Below are 21,745 nucleotides of genomic sequence, written 5' to 3'. Positions count from 1 at the left end.
GAACCTAACAAGCCTGTGACTTAACTTGGAAAATGGATTGAACATGGACTTTTGTTTTCTGTGAGTACATACTTGGTTTTCTTAATCTATCAGCCAAAGTACGTTCTTTATCTTTTAGCAGCAAAGCTGACTTATTGTGAATTTCTTTCTAAGCCAGAAAGGGTAAGTATGTGATTCCTTAAATCACTAGTTCTCAAACTTGACCATGCAAGAGAATCACCAGAGGACCTCCTCTGGTCCTAGGGCCGACACTTTGAGACCCATTGTCTTAAAGTTGGGCATTTACATGGTCCTTTAAATAATTTGCCATTAAGCCTTTACTTTACTAATTTATGCCTTCTGCAAACAAAACCTACACTAAATTGACAGTCCCTTCTGTTGTAGTTATGCAAGGTTCTAAGAAATCCCCAATTTAAACTCCCCCCCCCCAAAAAAAAAACCCAAAACCAAAAAATTCTCTTAGACCAGTAAAAACCTTCTCATTTTGAAAATGTGATTCAAGTCTAAACAAAAGCCCTAGATTCGGAAACTAACTTCAGTTCCTGGAGTCATCATCATTCTGTTACATTTGGAAACATGTTTGCTCTAAAATAATCATTTGTGAGGCAATGTCACTTTATTCACCCAAAGGAAACAGGAATAACAGCACAGGAAGCACTGGGGAGCCTTAGGCCAATTCTTTTTGGAAACCACATTTAATTCACTGTTGCACAACTCAAACAGAGGAGGTGGTTAGGAAGTCAGGAAGGCATTTAGGTCAACCAGAAATACTTAACAAAGAGAAATATCTTGAAATCATGGATGGTCTAGGAATATCTGAGAGGTAAAGAACTTGACTCCTTAGGTGACAACTTGTCAGGAATGTTCAAAGTTTCCCATTTTTGTCCACAGACCCTGAGATTGAACGTAAAATATCACCAAAAGAGCTCAGAACAAATAACTTCTTTGGGCTGTGTTTTCTGATGCTAAAATACTACTTAGGGGTTCACCCTACATGTCGCCAAAACTGACTGCTATTTGCTAGCTCATGAACACAGCTATGGTTTCTCCCCACATACAAACACTGGTCTTCAAAGCCTGTAAGCCTCATTCCAGAAGCCCAGAAAGATTCCTACTAATTTTTTCCTCCTTAGGATACAGTTTTCTCCTCCTTTGGTACCATTTCTTCATGTAAACCATCTTATCTAAAGAAAATGACTGCTACTTCAATGGAGTCTTTTCTCAGGAGCCAACAGTTAGAATTAGATTCTCAACTTCCTGGATTTATAATCGTCTCTTCCCATTTATCTCTCTACAACATTACCATTCCCTATGGGAAGGAGTAATCCATGAGTGACACCGGGCTCAGATATCTGCCCCATTCCCAATCCCAAGGTTTATTCTCAATGTTAACACATGGATACAGAACACACATTCCAGCTAGTTCTTATGGATTCCTCTTCCCCAATACGTGGATTAAACCATGTGCAAAGTGAACAAAGAAATAATAACTAAGTGGAGTTTAAGTGCTATATCAGGAGATGTAACTGCTAACAAAAGTTGGAAAAGGGTGTTCTCAGAGAAAGTAGAATGAGGTTTTTTTCATTGAGAAAGGTGATATGGGATGTCACCTGCTCTTGCCAGAGCCAGATCTCCCAAATGAAAAACAGTATCAACATCCCACAGAATCCTGACTGCATATTTGATGCCACAGTAAGTCCCAGCATTATGGAATGTGGATACTGACAGAGACCTCCTAGATTGGCTAGGCAAAATGCATCATTTTTCAAACTAGAAAACTGAGCCCCAGGGAGAAGACTTGCCTTAATTAAGGTTAAAGCTCCTTAGCTGTAACACTGAGGTCAGAACCTAGATTTTTTTTTTATCATCAGACCCCTGTTTTTATAGGCCCTTCCCTTTTTCTCAGGGAGTGGTGGTGGTGATTAATGTTGAATAAATGTAAACACCAATGGAGCAACTGCTTTTGCTAGGGGAAAAAAAAAAGCACAGCCCATTTTCCTCCTCCTCCTTGGGAGAGGTCCAGCGTGTCCATGTGTCCAACCCTGCAAGCTCCCAGAATGAGAGAGCCCTTACAGACCCAGCAATGGGGTAGTGACTTCTTATGAATGATGCCAAGTGGGCGTGTCTGCACCCAGCTCAAGTCGGTGTGGCTTTTCATCCTTTTCTTCCTCATCATCAAATGAAATTACAAATATAATGCAAGTGTGTTTATATATATGCTCCTTTAGATTCAGCAAGCCTCATCCTGATTTCAGGTGTCCCAATGAGAAAAACAAAATTCCACTTGTGGCCTCTCAAATTAAAGACTGAGTTCAAATGAGGTTGCCCAGCCCACAGGAAGATGGCCCACACCTGCTGATTCACCTGGCCCATCCTTCCACCCTGGCACTTATGCCCAGCAGACTCAGAGTCCCATGGGAATGATTCCTTCACAAGACACCCAAGAGGTAGATAAATGCAATCAGCCCCATGGGTGGGTGTAGCACATAGAAGCACAGAATTGGGTGTGTGGAGGTGCCTTGAACATGGGACAGAAGGCCTGAAGGGTGAGGCCAGACCTCTGACTCTAACCACAGCACTCTCCCTGGAAGGCAAAGCCTTTGGTCATGAGAGAAATTCCCAGTATATGTGCGAGGGTGCATGCTTGGTCACTTCAGTCGTGTCTGACTCCACAACCCCGTGGACTGTAGCCCACCAGGCTCCTCTGTCCATGGGATTCTCCAGGCAAGAATACCGGAGTGGATTGCCATGCCCTCCTCCAAGGGATCTTCCTGACCCAGGGATTGAACCCACGCCTTCTGCATTCCCTGCATTGCAGGCAGATTCCTTACCCACTGAGCCACCGGGGAAGCCCCTCCCAGTACATAACAAATGTCTATAGCAGTGAAAGGATGGGATGGGAGCCAAAGAGGTGATGCTGGCTAAGGGTGACACACAACTTCTAAAGGAATCTCTAGGAAGGAGCTGCCAATAAGGCAAATCTGAAGGGTATGATCATGAATGGGGGAGCCCGGGCACCTTAACCCCAGGTCATGCATGTCCTCCCGCTCCCCAGCGCCAGCCTATCTCCCAGTAGATCGAAGACTAGACAGCAAGGACTTCCCTTAGTAGAGAACTATGCTGGGTTGAGGTGACGGCAAAGACAGGCAGGCCTGATGGTTCAGCTTTCCCCTGATGTCTCCCTCAGCCTGAGGGAAGGGACAAGAGACAGAGGCTCGAATGACACAACAAGGCCTCAAGCCCAGCAGCTCCCACCAGAGCTGCTGAGTCAGGCCCGAGAACCAGAAATACGAGGTAAACCAAGGTCCCTCTCTCTGGAACGAGAGTCCTTGGCCCTGCCCTCCTCTCCAAGAGACTGTCCTGAGAAGGAAAGTTGGCCGCCCACTGAGGTAATAAAGAACACCTGCTCAGCGATGTAGGTCACCCTCAGGTTAAGCAGGAAAACTCCCTGAAGGAAGGAGGCATTCTGAGGACAAAGACTGAGGAGCTTCGCTCATCTGGGACACAGGTTTTAAATTATACACTCCCCCTACACGTATCACACATACACACACACACACACACACACACAGACCCACATTCTTCCAGCCCACCCCACTCCAAGCCCTCAATCCCGCCCCACAGGTGTTGCCCCCTGTAAACATGACAAGCAGAGACATCCGCGATCCTGGGCACAGTCCAAGAGTGATCCTGGGATGACTGCTCTTTAAGTGCCCCGGTAGGTGATGTTGGTGAAGGTGGACGTGGCCTCTTTATACAGCGGGTTGTTGGCCTGCAGAGAGAACAGAAAAGTGTCTTACAGCAAATTCCTCAATTCTTGCCTATCCTGGGGGTTTACTTGTTATCTGAGAAGTTTACCCATGACACTCTTCTCTGAGATACACTATCAATGAACAGTGTGATGCTTTTAACACTCATACATTTGCTCTTACAGAGGGAATGGGTAGGAAATAAGAGGAGAGAGAAAATGGCATGCCATCCTTCCACCATTCCTGAGGGGTTAAATTCAGCCCATCACTCTTGCGGATCCCAAAACTCTCCAAGATTAGCTTTTAGCCAATATCTCATATTTCCTCCTTCTCTTCTGAACTCTCTTTCTCCCTTTTGCCCCCCTTTTTTTCTTTGTTGTGACTGTGATAAGGGGCGCAGGCAGAGAAGATAGGTGTAGCAGGTGATGGTTGGAATACAGAGGACCACTTTTGCTCAAATGATTCTTAATCTGTTCTCATCTTATCCCTCAAGCCTTGCCCACAAACTGTCACATTATCAGGAAAAAGACCCTCACTAGGTTTCCCAAATTATTTTCTAAAACAAAGTGACAAATCCCATTAGGTCTAATAGTCCTTAGTGGTAGGTAGCCTCAAGAAACACAACCCATTCTCATGTGCCTCAGAGGGTCAGGATTTCTACACTGTCTGAACAGAAACATCTCAACTTAGAATCCTTGAGTTCAAAGGCCTGAGGTCACCATCAGATGGGAACAAACTTTCAACCTAACCTCGGATATTCAGTGAAGTCATTCACTTGGAAGCCCAGGAAAAAGTTAAAATGTGGAACATGAGCCAAAGGAGAGTAAGCTTAAGTATATAGAAGTTTCTCAATTAAAAGCTTGTTTGATTAAAATCAGTCAGGGTAAACTGCAGGGAGCATTCTTTTAAGAGGCTGATACAAAAAGTAATTCCTATCATAACCTAGTTCCCTCCCATAATCAAGGAAGCTGCGAAATTTCTCTATATTCAGTTTCTTTATCTATAAAATGGGGATAATAATGTTATCTATCACATAGGGCTGTTACAGGAAGGAAATAAGTTAATACATAAAAAGCATTTAGGACAGTTCCTGGTACATGGTAAATCTTCAGTAAATGTTAGCTGTTATCATTTGTTTCTGTTTATGTTTAATGCTTTGGACTTCATCAGTATATAGTGGATTACTATATGCCCTCAATGTAGAATTCTCAAATCTGTCTTACCTTACTCACTTGGAGAGTAAGTTTCCTTTTCCCTGCTTTCAGGGCAGAGCTAAGCCCTATCTGTGCTCAAGTGGTGCTCACTGATGTCATAGAGAAAGAACCAGATGGTTTCCAGGAAACGTAATGACATTAGGACAGTTAGTCCATCTCCCAACTTCCAGGAAAAGGCTAACTGGGAAACTCTGGTGCTGGCTGAGCCTGGCCTGCCCTAAATAAGCATCTGCTACTTCCACTTCAGACTCTTGAACCAACAACTTAAGAAAACGCCCAGCCTGGCCTCTTACAGTGTCCCATTTGGCTCTGGCTCTCTCTTCTTCAAATTTAGCAAACTCCTTCCGGTCATGGATGGTGATGAGAAGCTTCCAGATGAGCAGAGTCGCAAGGCCGATGAGCAGAATGGCCCCCATCACGGACAGCAAGACCACCAGGATGTCAGGGCCCTTGGGACACTCTATCAGGAGAGAGCACAGAGCAGGGTGGTTGGGAATGGAGTAGGAATCATTTGAATTGGTTACAAATAAGATCTTCTCGACAAAGGAATATAGTACTGGAGCATTCTCCAAAGGAAACAGAACTTACAAAATAAGCCTATTTTTAAAAGGAGCAGGGTAAAATCCTTAGAGCAGTAATCATCTGTCCTGAGTGGTTTAAATCAAAGGTCATTAGCTGGTCATCCACAAGCAGAGTCTAGCCTACTTGGTGAGAGTTCACACAAATATTCATTAAAAATTCCATTTGGGGAGTTTCCTGGTGGTTCAATGATGATTAAGGCTCCAAGTTCCCAATGCAGGAGCCTAGATTCGATTCTCAACCAGGGAACTAGATCCCACATGCTCTAAGTAGGAGTTCACAAGCCACAACTAAAGATCCCACAGGTTGCAATGAAGACCTGGAGCTGCCAAATAAAGAAAATGTTTGATTTTGCTGGCAACATTAATCCAGGAGATTCTCCCCCCTAAAATTTCAGATTCCTCTTCTCTTCAGGAAAAAAGAGTCAAAAGATCTAGAAACACTGAACTTACACTTTTACAGGGTTTCAAACAGCTAGGGCTGAGGAGTAGCTGCCCATTTTAGTCAGAACACACTTTTTTTAGTTTTCCAGACTCCTCACCACTCTTTCTTTTCTGCACTAAACAGAGGCGAAGTGTGACTTGTCACTGAGTCTGTGCCCCTGTGGACTCTGGCGCCACACTGCCTGGGAGTAAATCCTGGCTATGTGACCTTTGATAAATGACTTCACCTTTCTGGGTGTCTGTTTTCCGTTTCTCCATCTCTAACAGTAATAGCTCTGATTTTAAAAATGTATTATGAGAAATAGTTAAGGAATAATTAAGGACTTCTCTGGTGGTACAGTGGATAAGAATACACTTGCCAATGCAGGCAACATAAGCTCGATCCCAAGTCCAGGAAGATTCCACATGCTGTGGGCAACTAAAAAGTGCATTCACCACAACTACTGAGCCTGCATGCCCAGAGCTTGTGCTCAGCAAGAAGCCATCACAACGAGAAGCCCAGACACTGTAACTGGAGAGTAGCCCCCACTCGCCGCAGCTGGAGAAAGCCCATGCACAGCAATGAAGACCCTCCCAATGCAACCAAAATAAATAAATAAAACAAAAAATTTTTTAATCTTAAAAAAGGAATAATTAAGTTAAATATATTTAAGGAACTCAGAACAGTGCCTGGCACAGAGTCAGAGCTCAATAGATATCAGCTACTGTTATTACTGGTATCCCTGTTATCCGAGGCTGTTTTCCCTAATTTATTTACCCAGCTCCTCCTTGAGTTTGAGCTGGGTATTTGAGTTAGTTACCCTAGTTCAGATATTTACAACCCCCGAGGGCTGGGAACCTAATGACCTCCTTAACATACTTTGAAACTAGGAGGTCTGCCAACCAAGACAATATTTTGGGTTTCTTCCCAAAATATTTAGTCATCTAAAATTCTCACCCTGTTGAGAACCAACTTCCTGTTCAACCCCAGTCAACAACCAACATAAACAGAGGTACGACGTCAGCCTTCTGAGGGCCAAGTTGAGTATGCTCTGAACAGCTCCATTTCCCATAAACCACAGACGTCTGATGAGTGACCTCACTCCAGTAACTTCTCAGGTGTTATATAATTAGGTGTTTGTATATCTGAGTATTGATGGGTCTAAAGAGATGTCACACCTACTTTCCACACTGTCTCCCACCTTCTTCTCTAAACATACACACTATGCTTACCACACATGACCCAAAAACAACCACTACCACAACCCAAGCTGGCTATTTCCTATCCCAGCAAATTACAACCTGTCTATAATTAAAGGAATGTCTGGAAAGAGGCTATGAGATCCCAATGTCTGAGTTCCCAGGGATGAAGGGTCCATCCCAGTTCTTCTGGGAAAAGCAGTTATGAATTCTCTGGAAGACTGAGGTAGGGCTGACCCTCAAACCTCAAAATGGAATCACTTCAATTTTACATGTCAGTATGGCCAGGACAGGTAGAAAGCCAGATCTTCAGGGGGAAAAGTAAACCTGTTAACCATCTGTCCTAAAAGGGGTGGACGGCAGGTTTCCTGGAAACAGATACAAGACCAGGTGGTTTCTGAAGTGCCTTCCCAGCCACAGTGATGATGACCCATGATGGATGAAGACCAGGGATGACTGGGGATGGTTAGCAGAATTGACGAACAAAAGTACAGGAAGTCCAGTTACATTAGAATTGCAGATAAATAACAAATAACTTTAAGTATGTACCACATCTTGCATATTGTATTTTTTATTGAAGTATAATCACTTTACAATGTAAAGTTGTGTTAGTTTCTGCTGCACAATGAAGTGAAATCAACTATATGTACACATGTATCCCCTCCCTCTTGGCCCTCCCTTCCACCCAACCCAAATCTCACCCCTCTAGGTCATCGCAGAGCACCGAGCTGAGCTCCCTAGGATATACAGCAGCTTCCTACTAGCTATCTGTTTGACGCCTGGTAGTGGATATATTAATATGTCAATCCTAGTCTCCCAATTTGTCTCACCCTCCCCTCCCCCCTCATGTCCACATGTCCATTCTCTATGTCTGTGTCTCTATTCTTGTCCTGGAAATAGGTTCATCCATACCACTTTTCTAGATTCTACATATATGTGTTCATATACAACATTTGTTTTTCTCTTTCTGACTTCCTTCACTCTGTATGACAGACTCTAGGTCCATCCGTATCTCTCCAAGTGACCCAGTTTCATTCCTTTCTGTGGCTGATTAATATTCCATTGTACATATGTACCATATCTTCTCCCTGAGAAAACTGTAATTCAAAAGGACACATGTACCCCAATGCCCACTGCAGCACTATTTTCAATAGCCAGGACATGGAAACAACGTAAATGTCCAAAGGCAGACATACTGTATTTTTATCAGACAACCCTATCTGGAAGTGATGAGGGCCCAGCTCAAAGGAGCTCATTCCCTGACCACTTGGCTAATGTCAAACTCTTCAGTGGTGCCCTCTTCACTGCCCTGTAGTGGCTCAGCCCTTCAGAGAGAACAGCTGCAAGGGCAAGAGTTAGGGAAGCAAATGAGAATAATCTCCTCCGAGACTGAGGGCCCCAGATGTTACCTTTTACTCAAAGCCAGAGCCCCTGAAAATGATTGGAAGCCAGGGTGAAAGGAAAGGCAGAACTTGGAATTCAAGGCAACAAGGTAAGAAATGTAGGTCTGGGGACCTATCTCCTGATGTGGAGGAAGGGCTACACTGGCAGTAAGCCTAAAAAGTTACCTCCACTCTGATAACTAGTGATGTGTCAGCATCCCAGTTATCATCATCTTTGTTTCCCAGGACTCCAGGCAATAGATTTCAGTCTCAGAATACCAGGTCAAATGATTTTTGTGAGTGCTATAGCAGGAGCACCAGCCAGATTGTTACAGCAAAGAGATGAGGTAATGTTAAACCCCAAAGCAAGAGGACACTGCATGTTTGAGATGAGAAGGGACAAAAGTACAGATAGGGTGGGTGTGGAAAATCCATTTAACACATTAACACAGGTGGATGAGAAAGTATGAGGAAGTCGTGCTTAAACTAACCTACATCTGGGTCCCCAGACGTAATGGGTTGGCCAAGAAGTTCATTCGGATTTTTCCATCCCATCCTATGGGAAATCCTGAATGAATTTTTTGGCCAACCCAGTACATACCCAGACTCTTTCCTCTCCACTTCCCCATGTCAGTGTTCCCTTGAGTCACAAAATAAAACTAAGGTGATACCCTTTCTTTACCTTTCTTCTCCCTTATAAAGGATGAGAACCCTGGAGAGACTGATAAACAATATCACAAATGGGGACCCCATGCTCTCCTCTACCCACGGGGAGGAAAACACCCCCAGTGACATAGATGCAGCCCTTTTCCCACTTTCAACCACTCCTGTCTTTAAGCAGCCAAAATTCTCCCAACAGATATTAAGATGTATATGAGTCTGCCTGTCTCCTGGGCATAATCCATCCTATGCATTCATTCAAAAACTGTGTATGAAGTATCTTCTCTGTAAATAACTGAGCCAGGTATAGAGATATTATAACAATAGATAAGACAGACACAATTCCTATATTCAAGGAACATATACCTGAAGAAGACAGGAGATTAAAGAAGCAATTTTTTTCTTTGACTGAGGTTTGTGGGATCTTAGTCCCCCAACCAGGGACCATACCTGGGCCCCTGGCAATGGAAGCACAGAGTTTTAACCACTGGACCACCAGGGAATTCCCTAAAGAAATAATATAAGAACTTAGCCGGTCTAAAGGGAAGCACAGTGACCCAATGCAACAGGTGGTCGGGGAGCCAAGATCCCACATGCCTTGTAACTAAAAAAACAAAACATGAAACAGAAGTAATATTGTAGCAAATTCAATAAAAACTTTCAAAATGGTCCACACCAAAAAACAACCAGGGGCGGGGGTGGGGGGTGGGGGGGGTGGGGGGGGTGGGGGGGTGGAAGCACAGCTGCTCTGAAAATCAAAGATGTGTACCAAAACTAATCATCAGAATGGATGCTGGAGGAGGTCTGAGATGGCTCATCTGGGAAGTGGTATGTCTAAAACATCAGGGAATATGTCACAATTACCAGGAGCACTAACAAGGAACAGAGAGGCATTGGCTTGTAGAAGTAAGACAGGGTTCAGAACTCTGGATTTTTTAACAAGGGAACATACAAAAGTTCAAGAACCACTGCCCTCAAGCAGGGACCAGCAAACAACAGCCCAGTGAGCCAAATGCGGCTGGCCACCTGTTTTGGTAAACACAGTCAGATGCCTTCATTTGCATATAGTCTACGGCAGCTTTCTTGCTATGTGTCAGAGTTGAGTAGTCACCGCAGACACCATCTGGTCCACAAACCCTAAAATATTTAACATCTGGCCCTTTACAGAAAAAGTTTGCTGGCCCCTGGTCTAAAGAATGATTTGAAGAAACTCCTACAGCTGTGAAGAATGTCAAGTGACCAACTGATTTCGCCTCTGCCTTCAGAGATTGTTCCTTCATTCCAGAAAGTTTTGGCCCACCCCTCCCATCCCCCATTCCCACCATACCATAGGCCTTATGCCCCTGCAGCGTCATGACTGCTTTACATGCCTGTGAATGCCACACCTGCCTTATTTACTATTACATCTCCAGCACCTAGCCCACGCCTGATGTATAAGTACTCAAAAATACTGTCTAATGATTGGGACTTCTCCAGCAGTCCAGGGGTTAAGACTCCGCCTTCCAACGCAGGGGACAAAAGTTCGATCCCTGGTCAGGGAATTAAGATCCCACATGCTGAGTGGTGTGGTGAAAAAAAAAAGTCTAATGATTCATACCTTCATCTGTTGTGTAAGGGAAAGAAAGGAGATAAAGAAAATAAGGAGAAACAAGCAAATCTACTGTGCTGGATGGTGACAAACCTGTGGTGGGTATGTGTATAACACAATGGGCTCTCCTGCCTCCAGAGGGTCCTGAGAGCAAGCATTAACTTTTCAGTGTTGGAGGCAGCCTCACATCCTTCACCACATCACATGGTAACTGGTAAGGTGAAGACCTCAAACCTCAGGCCTTCCTCTGAAGCAGCAAGCAGCTTATTCCTGGCAACTATTTAACTCTTAGTAGAGCAGATGCCTTGTGCTGCAAAGTGCTAGAATTTAAATTCCTTACCTCTTCCTTACAACGTCACCTCAAAAAATACCAGGCTATCATCTGTTCCTTGAGCTCCACACCTACCCTCTTCCTCTCCTTACCCACCTTCTTATTCTTCTATCTCCTCAATTAGCAGGTCATTTTCTTGCTAATGTCTGTATTTATATACCCCACACTCAGATGACAAGCCCTGATCTATCACTTGTAAGATCAGGTTTCACCTGGATGTTCTGTTTAAGAGGAGTGATGGATGGAACTAGCTGTCTAATATTGGTCTCACTCTCCCTTGGGGAAGGGTCGGGACCCTCGGGGTTCACTCACCTGGCTCTTCTACCACATACAAAATGGACTTTCCACTGGAGTCTTCGTAGTACTGGAATCTGACAACACAGTCATCCTCATTCTTGTAGGTACAATTCACAGCATCCTTGCCAGTGTCCTCTGGGAGAGGAGGAAAGATGGGAGAATGAAGAACAGGTCAGTCCCTGAAAGATGGAGCCACCCCCAAATCCAGTCTTAAGACTTCTGGGAAAGCATGTGACAGGAAACCCTATGTCTGACATTAGGCAATATGCTTGGAGATGGCTGTCGTGCCTGGCAATTGCTTCTAGATGACTCTCACTGCTTTATTAGTACTCTGTCCCTCACAAAGTACTTTTGGGTTCTTATTCCTTCCTCTGGAAGGGATATGACATAACAGTATTACAGTCTGATTCAAAGCCTGGCTCTATCATCTCCCAGCTGTGTGATCTTGGGTAAGTTATCTGACCTCATTGAATCTATTTCTTCTTCTATAGCAGAAAAGATACCTTCACTCACAAGGATGGTTGAGAATCAAACAACATAAACCACCTAACACACAGTGGGTGTTCCCTTTCCTCTCTTTCTTTTCTCTGTTTGCTCAATGATTCCCAATAGTTTGCTTGCTCAACCCTTACATTTCTTCTATTTCTGCTTCCTATCCAGTGTTCCTCCACAGAGCCATCTCTTTTTCTCTGACTCTCATCATGTCTTGTTGGCTTCATCCCTTCCAATTCTAAAACCTGTTATTCTGACTGTGATACTATGGGTTACCCTCCACCAACTGCGCGATGCCCTCCACCAGCTTTACCAGATGGATAAATCTGACACATGATGAGATTAAGCAAATGTACCAAGGTCAGACAGCAAATAAGTGATGGAGCAGGACTAGGACATGAGTCTCAAAGCGCATCCTACAGAGCCTTCAGTAAACCAGTGGTATTACAGAGCAATGCAAAGAGTAAGGATTTCAGGACTTAGTTCCAACCTTAACTCACCACTAATTTGCTTTGTGAAAGTGACAACTTTCTTGAGACTCAATTTTCTTATCCTCAAAAATGAAGTTAACAATAGTACTAAGTTCTACTTTACTAGGTTATTGGGAGAAGAATAAGATAATGTGCACAAAAAGATACTTTTGTCATTTGTATAGGTTATAAAACTCCATAGAAAGAAGCATTTATTTTTATGATTATCATGGTGGAGGATGGGGGTATTTATCAACTAACTTGTGATACTCATCTAGTCTAGATGATAAAAATCTCTCCTATCAGCAGCCTCTTCCATCTAAGCTAATCATAGCAAGCCTGGTCTCCTCCAGAGAAAAAAACGGCCTCTTCAAACTCAATTCCCAAATCACTGTTAGTCCAGACCCACTTCAGACATTAGCCAAAGGATCCAGAGATCTTCCTCTTTCCCAAAACACCCCCACCCTGAAGCTGGCTGGCTAGCTGTGTCTTCCTGTGGCTCTCACTGAACATATCTTTCCTTCCTTCATGTGAGATCGCTATCTCTCAGCATCACCCAACGTCTAACTGACCTAGATAACTACATCAGATATGTGACAGCAGCAAAGAGCAACTCCTTTTAAGTCAAGATGAAGTACCAACCAGAATAATTGCAGGCAAGAGTTTTGTTCCTCACTGTATTTCTGTCTTATACCAGGAGGGGCTCCCAGGAGCCAAAAGGACTTCAGGCTAATAATTTTGGCTCCAAATCCATAAAGGTGAAGGTTTCTCTCTATATCTGCAGAGCTGTATGCTGGACCTTGCTTAACATTCTGAGGTAAACTTGTGTGTTCATTCGTTCAGTCATGTCCCACTCTTTGCTGCCCCGTGGACTGTAGCCCACCGGGCTCCTCTGTCCATGGCCTTTTCCAGGCAAGAATACTGGAGTGAGTTGCCATTTCCTATTCCAGAGGATCTTCCCAACCCAGGACTCGAATCCATGTCTCTTGCATCTCCTGCATTGGCAGGCAGATTCTTTACCACTGAGCCACCTGGAAACCCCTTAGTAAATGCTTACTGGCCTACTAAACTAAGGTTATCATGGGCAACTACTTCTTCACTCTGTGCCTCAGTTTCTTCACCTGTAAAATGGAGTACATCATCTTTCTTTCCTTGGGGTAGTAAAGCTAGGTTTGCCGGATTTATACATACTTTAAAAGTTCTTTGCAGGATTTTGCTGAGCCCATGGGCTCTAGGAAGTAAAAGCTGAGGAGACTGCTGAACACATTTGCAGAGATGCAGAAAGGCTCTCAGGGAAGCTAGCTTTTAGGAAGGACCTACTGCGTATCAGGCCTACACAGTATACCTTTGAGGTAGGAATTACTCTTCCATTTTACAGAGGAGAGTTGGAAAGTTTCTGGGGTTAAACTGGAAAACTCTAGAACGTGGGTGTGCATAACTCTATGGCTTGCTGAACTTACTAAGTTCCTTCACAGGTTCAATCTCATCACGACAATAACGGTTGCAGGTATTTTCCTCGTTGAGTGTTCCCCGGTTAAACTTCTTACATTCCACACACTCCCTAAAAGAGAGGGGACACAGGGGTGAAGGCAGGGAAGGAAGAACCCTAAGTGTGCTACAGTCTGGCTCTGCCTGCCATATACCCAGAAAGCTGCCCCTCCCCCAGAAAATAGACACAAAAATAAAAACATTTGTAAGACAACCTTGGGGGACCCAGAAAGTCACATCTGGAGTTCAGGGGTGGGACTGCCCTCCTAACGGATAGCCAAGGCTAGGTAGGCAGAGGCCTCCAGGAACTTTATTAAACTTCTTTATGTCCCATCCAAGACTGTGACAGGAGGGTGAACCCTATGCTACTTCTGGGAGCCCTAAAGTCAGAATCGGTCTCATAATTCCGGGGCCTGGTACACAACAAAAATGTCAGTCCCTTATTCAAAAATTAGTAGGGGGCTTCCCTGGTGGTCCAGTGGTTGGGAGTCTGCTGACAATGCAGGGGACACAGGTTCGATCCTTGGTCCGGGAGGATCCCACATAACACAAGGCAGCTAAGTCCTTGCACAACTACCAAGCCTGCCTGCTGCGACTGCTGAAGCCCATGCTCCCTAGAGCCTGTGCTCCGCAACAAGAGAAGACACCGCAATGAAAAGCCCGCATGCCACAACTAAGGAGTGGCCCCCACTTACCACAAGTAGAGAAAGTCCTTGCGCAGCAATGAAGACCCAGTGTGGCAATAAATAAATAAATAATTTTTTTTTTTAAATTAGGAAGAATTTCAAAACAGTGGTAGCAGGGCATTAAACAAAATGTGAGGCCCTTCTAAGTACAGGGTGCTGTACCAATACGCAGGCTGCATACCCATGAGTCCGGCCCGGCTAAAGCAGTAAGAGAAACAGTGGGGCCATGGACTGGGGTTGAGGGGGGCTTCCTCTGCCCCCAGACGAATGATGTTTATAGTGGTGAACATCTCTTGTTTCACACAGTAGCCTTCATAATCCCGGCCCCACCTCCTTCACAAAATCAGAACCTCAGCACTGGAACATTCCCCAGGAGTCACCTGATTTAGCCTTCCTCCCAACTCAGGGATTCAGGATCCTGCCTAAAAGAGAGGCTTCTCCAACTGCAGTCCAGCTGGTACCACTCTGTTCCCTTCACCCCTGGCTCTATCTCCAACTTTCCCTCAAGTGTTCAATGGAAAGATGAAAGCTAGCCATTTGCTGGAACAGACTCCCCTCTCTCTAAAGCTCTGGTGAGTGAGAGACAGAACCTGCACAGTGTGGGGGACCCTCTCCCCCATCCCAGACACCCAGCTCTCTCCAGCTCACGTCTTGCCCACTCACTTCTTAAAGGTGCAGGCATCAGGGCAGGTGGGACACTTCTCACAGGTGTCCCCGTAGGAGCCGGGCTGGATGCAGACACAGCCGCCGCACTCGCACTTGCCCCGCCCGCTGCACAGCAACCCGTTGCTGGACATGCAGGTGTCCGTGCGCGTGGTACAGTTGCAGTAGTAGCCGGTCCAGTCGGAGTCACATAGGCAGTCCCCGCAGCTGCACTGGCCATGGCCTGAAAACACACAGCCCAAGGGGGCCGACCCGTCAGTGAGGCCCCCACTCCAGGACGGTATCCGGGGCTTTACCTCTCATCACCCTCTTCACGTCACCACACTTCCGCCTCCACACTGAGCTATTCACCATCTTCTACCCTGTTCTCATAGCCTCACGCTTCTCTGCCTGCTGTTCCCTCTGCTTAGATGCCCTTTCATCCTGAGACCACTACCGAACTCCTACTCATCCTTTAAAGCCCAATTCAAATGTTCCTTCCCCTCTGAAACTTTTTTCTGACCTCCCCAGGCCAAATCAACTGTCTGCCCATGTACTCTCTCAGTATTTATAGATACCTTTATTTCAACCCTGATGTTCAACCCATTTACTTGCTTATCTGTTTCTTTCTGGATGGTGAGCTTCCTGATGGGGGAGCACATATTATATTCATTTTTCCAACAATAGTGATTAGTATAAAATCTTACACACAGTAGGTGTACAACTAATGCAATTTCTTATTTATCTATTCATTCAACAAATATTTACTGTGCTCATACCACATCTTGAGCACTGGGGACTCAACGGTGAACAAGACAGGCAAGATCCCTACTATCATAGATCTTATCTCCTCTAGTTAAATTCGTAGAAAATACACACAAACCTTCACCAACATATGCCCTTCATTGTGTTACCATAGTTTGCAAAGAGCTGCCAGCCTTACTAGCAAAGACTTATTTGCTTCCCTACCTGAATATAGGAACAGGAGAGAGAGATGGGGTGAGGGTAGGGGTTAGATTGCTTAAATGCAGGCATTAACTCTCAACACTATATTCCCCTAATAATCATTTACCAAGGCTTTAAAACTTGGCTCCTAAATCCTGCAGAAAGGTGACTCATTCTCCAGGACTCTGAATCAGGAAGAAGTGGATGAATAATAAAAATCTGATTGTTAATCAGAGGAAAGGCAGGGAGCAAGGGGGAAGTAACATGAATTGATCTGAAAATCAAGCCATTGTGTGAGCAGATGGGCCCCAGGATGGTGGAGGAGAGGATGGTACACAGCCAGGCTCAAATAGCAATGAGCTGGCTACTCTGTGACCCAGTGGATCTGATTAATATCTCTTGGCCACTATAGGTCCCTCTGGATGGTATCACCCACTAAAGGAAGTGTGATACCAGCATAATCCTCTAGGAACCACACTGGCATTCAAGGCTCAGACACACCTTCACTATGTGTATCTGTTTCCCAAGAAGGATGGGAAACATAACCTCAATGACCCCAGCTGCCAAATATTGGGTTGGTCAAAAAGCTCGTTGGGGTTTTTCCATATCATCTTATGGTAAAAACCCAAATGAACTTTCGGCCAACCTGATACATCTAGAGCAGCTGTCCCCAGTCTTTTTGGCACCATGGTCAAAAGTGGAAGACATCATGTTTTCGTGGAAGACAATTTTTCCACAGGCTGGGGTAGAAGGATGGTTTCATGATGATCCAAGCCTGGTACATTTATTCTGTACTTCTAACATTATTACATCAGCTCCACCTGAGATCATCAGGCCTTAGATCCCGAAGATCGGGGACCCCTGATCTAGAGAGTAGAGATACTGGGCTGGTAGAAGGAGGAAGAAAGAAGATAGACTGCATTTTGAGGTTGGGTTCCCTATTAGTATGACTTGTGGTGAGCATTCTTGTCCCAGCAACTTCTTGGGGATGCAGAAGGGAAGGAGGGAAGCAGGACAGGTCAGGAGTCAAATGCTGGCAGGGAGACTTCCCTGGTGGTCCAGCAGTTAAGATATCGCCTTCCAACGCAGGGAGAGCGAGTTCAATCCCTGGTTGGTGAGCTAAGATCCCACATGCCCCGTGGCCAAAAAACCATATTGTAACAAAGTCAATAAAGACTTTAAAAATGGTCCACATAAAAAAAAAAAAAAGGCTGGCAGGAATGTGGTCTCAGCCTGACAACTCCCCTCAGCCTGACCCCATGGCAGGCTGATGGGCATGACCGGCACCACAGCAACCTTGAGGCAAAGGGACCAGCCTTGTGTAAGCCCTTGTCCACCAGTCATCGGCCAAGGTCTGAGAGCCATCCAGCTCTTGTCAGCTGAAAATAATTCTCCAGAGAAGGTACAATTGTGAGGTATTCTCAGCAGCCCTACCAGCGGCGGGGGGATGGGTGGGCCAGCTGAGTGGGACCCCCACAGTGTCCTCTACACCCAGCTTTTGACCATGCCTCCTGGATAAGGAAAAGCGGACACCACAGAGGCCTGGCAGCACTCAGAGGCCTCAGTCTCCTCAGAAACCCTTGTCTCATAGTGTTTCCTTTGTGAGGCTAAACAAAGTGATCTTTGAGAAGACGGCCCACAGGCCAGCCCGGGAGTGAGGTTGGGAGTGGATAGTGGCAGGCCAGTGCCAGCAGGCTGACTGCAAGGCTCCAGCAGGGTCAAGCTTTAAAAGGAAACCCCAGTGCAGTAATGTCACAGGACTGGCATCCCTCCAGCAAAAGGGGTTCACAGGAAAGTCAGGGGAGGAGGGTGGCAAATGAAGCGAAAACGTGAGAGAGAGGAGGGAGGTAGAGAAGAAGGTGGCCCAGGAGGCGTGGGGGAGGGGAAGGAAAGGGAGGAGCAGGGGTCTCAGGTCAGAGGTCAGGCAGTCACTCCCCGCATACAGACTGACCTTCTGGGCTGACACATCACTCTGCTGCCCTCCTCTATGGGCCAGCCCTTCCTCTGACTTCCCATTTCCTCCATGAAGCACCCCCAGGGCTCCCCTGTCCACAGTGAGTCTCTCTATAACACTCACTGAGGACACTTCCCTTCTGGGATCTGGCAGGTTCTGCCTTGTGCTGTGAATTCTCCATGGGTAAGTTTATGACAAAACTGTATTATTCATGCTTCTCTCTCTCTTTTTCTTTTTTTGGCTGTGCCAGGTCATAGTTGCGGCATGAAGACTCTTAGTTGTGGCATGCGAGATCTAGTTCCCTGACCAGGGATCGATCCCGGGCCGCCCTGCATTGGGAGTTTAGAGTCTTAACAACTGAACCACCAAGGAAGTCCCTTATTCATGCCTCTCTATCCCACAACACTATGGCACACAGCACAGAACCTGGCTCACACGGGCGCCTGACCAGCATTCACGTGACAGTCAATTCCTAGGCAGGTTGATAAGAAGTCCAGGGGTCCCCAAGGAGACAGGGATCTCGGATTCTCAAGGAGGAGAAAAGGACAAACTTTTTTCCCTCTACATTCTTTAGGATTATATAACAATAATGTATCCTGCTTGAGGACAGTTTTTGGAAAAAAACCTTGATGTGACAGGGGAAGAGTCCCTTGAGGACAAGGATGCACGCCCTGACGTTTGAGGGGTGCTGATACCATGAAACCACAAAGACCATGCCTCCAGCAGGGAGGAGGGGACAGGGACAGCCAGGAGCTGGGACCATGGCTGAGTCATTGCGCTTCCGAGCCCCTGCTTGAGCAAAGAAAAGACCAGGCCAGCAGCTCTGGGCAGGGAGGGACAAGGATGAGCTGGGCTATAAGCCCCGCCAGGTTAGGAACCACTCATGACCCCTGTGCACCCATACGGACTGAGGGCCTGGCACAGGGCAGGTGTTCAGCGAGCATGTGTCCCTGGAGGATGTGATGACGGCACCAGAGGGTCCAGACCTGAGGCCGGCGGGCACCCAACACCCTGGCAGGAAGGGAGAGGGAGGCCTCAGAGCTACAGTGGCTGCCTGGGCTTCCCTCGTGTGACGGGCTGGAGCTCACTGGGGACGAGCTGTTTCTGCGCGGCTGGGAGGCAGGAATCAGGGCTGCTGACCCGGGGCCTTTGTTCTGTGGCTTCAGTGGGGCGGGCGGCCAAAGGAAACACACCCTGCCTGGGATCCCTCCCACACGCCCCACATCAGACCAGGAACAGTCAGCCCATAGAGTAGCAGCGGGCCTCCCTCCCACCCTGGTGCCATCGTGGTCCATGTGTAAGCCTCTCCTGGGGGGAACTTTCTTTCCCTCAGTCCCAACCTTCTCCTCATGTATCTCCCACGTCAAATTTAACCATTCCCTTTGGTGCCTGGAATATGACATGTGTGTTTGTACTTAGTCACCCAGTCGTGTCCAACTCTTTGCAACCCCATGGTCTGTAGCCCGCTAGGCTTCTCTGTCCATGGGATTCTCCAGGCAAGAATACTGGAGTGGGTTGCCATACCCTCCTCCAAGGGATCTTCTCAACCCAGGGATCGAACCCAGGTCTCCGGCCTTGCAGGTAGATTCTTTACTGTCTGAGCCACCAGGGAAGCCCTGAATATGACATAAATACTATTAAATATTAGAAGGCAGCAGTCCCCAACCTTTTTGGCACCAGGGATGGGTTTCACAGAAGACAGTTTTTCCATGGACTGGGGTTGCGGGGGGATGGTTTGGGGATGATTCAAGAGCATTCCATTTACTCTGCCCTTTATTTCTGTTGTTAATCCATCAGCCCCACCTCAGATTATCAGGCCTTGGATCCTGGATGTTGGGGACCGCTATGAGAAGGAACTGAAACTCCTGCCTCACTCCTGAATTCAAATTGCTGGGTGTGTCTGTGTGTCCGTGCATATCTGATCTCTCTTTCCCCTAATCTCTCTGATATCAATTTTTGTTATAAGAAGATATTTAATTTGATCCGTCTCAAATGCTATAACATATTACAGCAAATTGAAGGTTTTAACATTCTAGGAACAGTATTTCTTTTCTCTGATGTCATGTTTCTCCAGTCTCTCAAATTTTGTTGACTTCAGTAAACAATGTTGTAGGTAATAGATAGAAGCCATTTTTATATTACTTGGGTATGCTTTAGAATGACACACATTTACCTTTCTCCTCAAGCTTTCCTAAAGGCCAATGTTAAAGTGAACACCTACCCAGATTAGCTAATCTACCCAGATTAGCTCCACTAGTTAGAACCCCAGTGCAAGTGAAGCCAATCTGGGTCATAGGTTTGATCACCCCAGAAGCCAGTGATAATCTCTGTTCGATTGGCCACACAATACAACTGCAAACTGGTCCCAACCAAATTGCAGATATCTTCAGTCTATCTCTCACAATGGGGATTAAGCCGCAGTGACTACAGCCCAGCAAAAATGTATCCCTAATGCTCAGGAACAACTCAGACTGCCTAACTGCCTCTGGGAGTGTTGTCAGTATGTCTGCAGATAAGAATTATGTTAACTTACTTGGACTTCTTCTAGCTGGGGAAGTACCCCAGGAGTGGACTTTGGGGTAGGGAGAAACCAGCTTGAGATTATCATGGGCCTCAAGATTTTACTGAATTTTGCCATGAGGTAGACAACAATTCAGTATCCTGCAGGTAGGAGGATTCAAACTCATAATCCCCAGCCTGCCGTCTGGGACTGTCTGTGGCAGCACCCCAGAAAATATCTGTGCTGTGCAATAGGGAGGCAACTAGCCACACATGGCTCCTGAGGAACACAGAAACTAATTTTTTTTATTTAATTTGATTTAAACTCTGTACTTAAGCTTTAATTAAACTTGATTCATTTAAAATAGCCACCATTTTGGACTGTAGAGATCTAGAGTACAAAAAGTAGTAACATACCAACAGTGATAATAAAATAGTACCAGCACTTAATAAGAGCTTACTATTTTTCAGTCACTCTCCTAAGTGTACTGGCTCATTAAATGTGCTCCAATATCTTGCAAAGACACTACTTGTTTTCCACATGTTGTGTGATGAAAAAATAAATTCATGTTAAATAATTACTAACTTCACTACATATTCTGACATCATGTAGTTTCCAAATCTATGTATACTAAAATTTTAATTATCATTTGTCAGTGGTTTTGGGTTTTTTTTAAGTAAAAAAAGAGTTGGAGGACTTTCCTGGGGGTCCAGTAGTTAAGACTCCACCCTTCCAATGTAGGGGAGGGGGGCAAGTTTCGACCCCTAGTCAAAGAACTAAACTAAGATACCTCATGGTGTGGCCAAAAAAAAAAAACTTTTTTAATGTAAAAAAGGGGTTGATTCATATCCTCAAAAAGATTAGAAAGCAGTGACTTAAAATGTGAGCTGAAGGGCAGATGAGAGAAAAGAAAAAAACTATCTTCACTTTCAATTTTCCCCACTCTTTCCCACCCTCTTTTAAGAGATAAGCCCCCTGAAAGCAGACACTTATTCCTTCCTTATGTCCCTCGAGAAAGGACAGAGGGAGCCGAAAGAGAACCTCGCTTCTGTTTCCTGCCCTTGGAGTGGAACACCATCGGCTCCCTCTGCCCCCGAGCCACCCTCTGCCCACCTCAAGCCCTAGCCTGCATCCATTTCCAGAGGC

At 45.7% G+C, this 21,745-nt stretch overlaps 1 protein-coding gene across 1 annotated transcript in view; it reads right to left on the bottom strand.

Annotated features, from left to right (window-relative positions):
* Window positions 1-676: 676 nt before the first annotated feature.
* The window catches only part of ITGB3 (integrin subunit beta 3), a 60,719-nt gene continuing 39,650 nt past the window's right edge, over window positions 677-21,745 (bottom strand). The window contains exons 11-15 of the mRNA XM_061144293.1: window positions 15,222-15,444; window positions 13,845-13,945; window positions 11,438-11,557; window positions 5,257-5,423; window positions 677-3,772 (exon numbers count right to left, since the gene is read on the bottom strand). Coding sequence (XP_061000276.1) covers window positions 3,707-3,772; window positions 5,257-5,423; window positions 11,438-11,557; window positions 13,845-13,945; window positions 15,222-15,444 — 677 coding nt within the window. The 3' untranslated portion in view covers window positions 677-3,706. The remainder of the gene's footprint in view (window positions 3,773-5,256; window positions 5,424-11,437; window positions 11,558-13,844; window positions 13,946-15,221; window positions 15,445-21,745) is intronic.

Source organism: Dama dama, chromosome 5, assembly GCF_033118175.1.
Source record: "Dama dama isolate Ldn47 chromosome 5, ASM3311817v1, whole genome shotgun sequence".
In the NCBI taxonomy this organism is placed as follows: Eukaryota; Metazoa; Chordata; class Mammalia; order Artiodactyla; family Cervidae; genus Dama; species Dama dama.
Note: the sequence above shows the minus strand (reverse complement) of the source record. Positions and strands in the feature narration are given on the sequence as shown.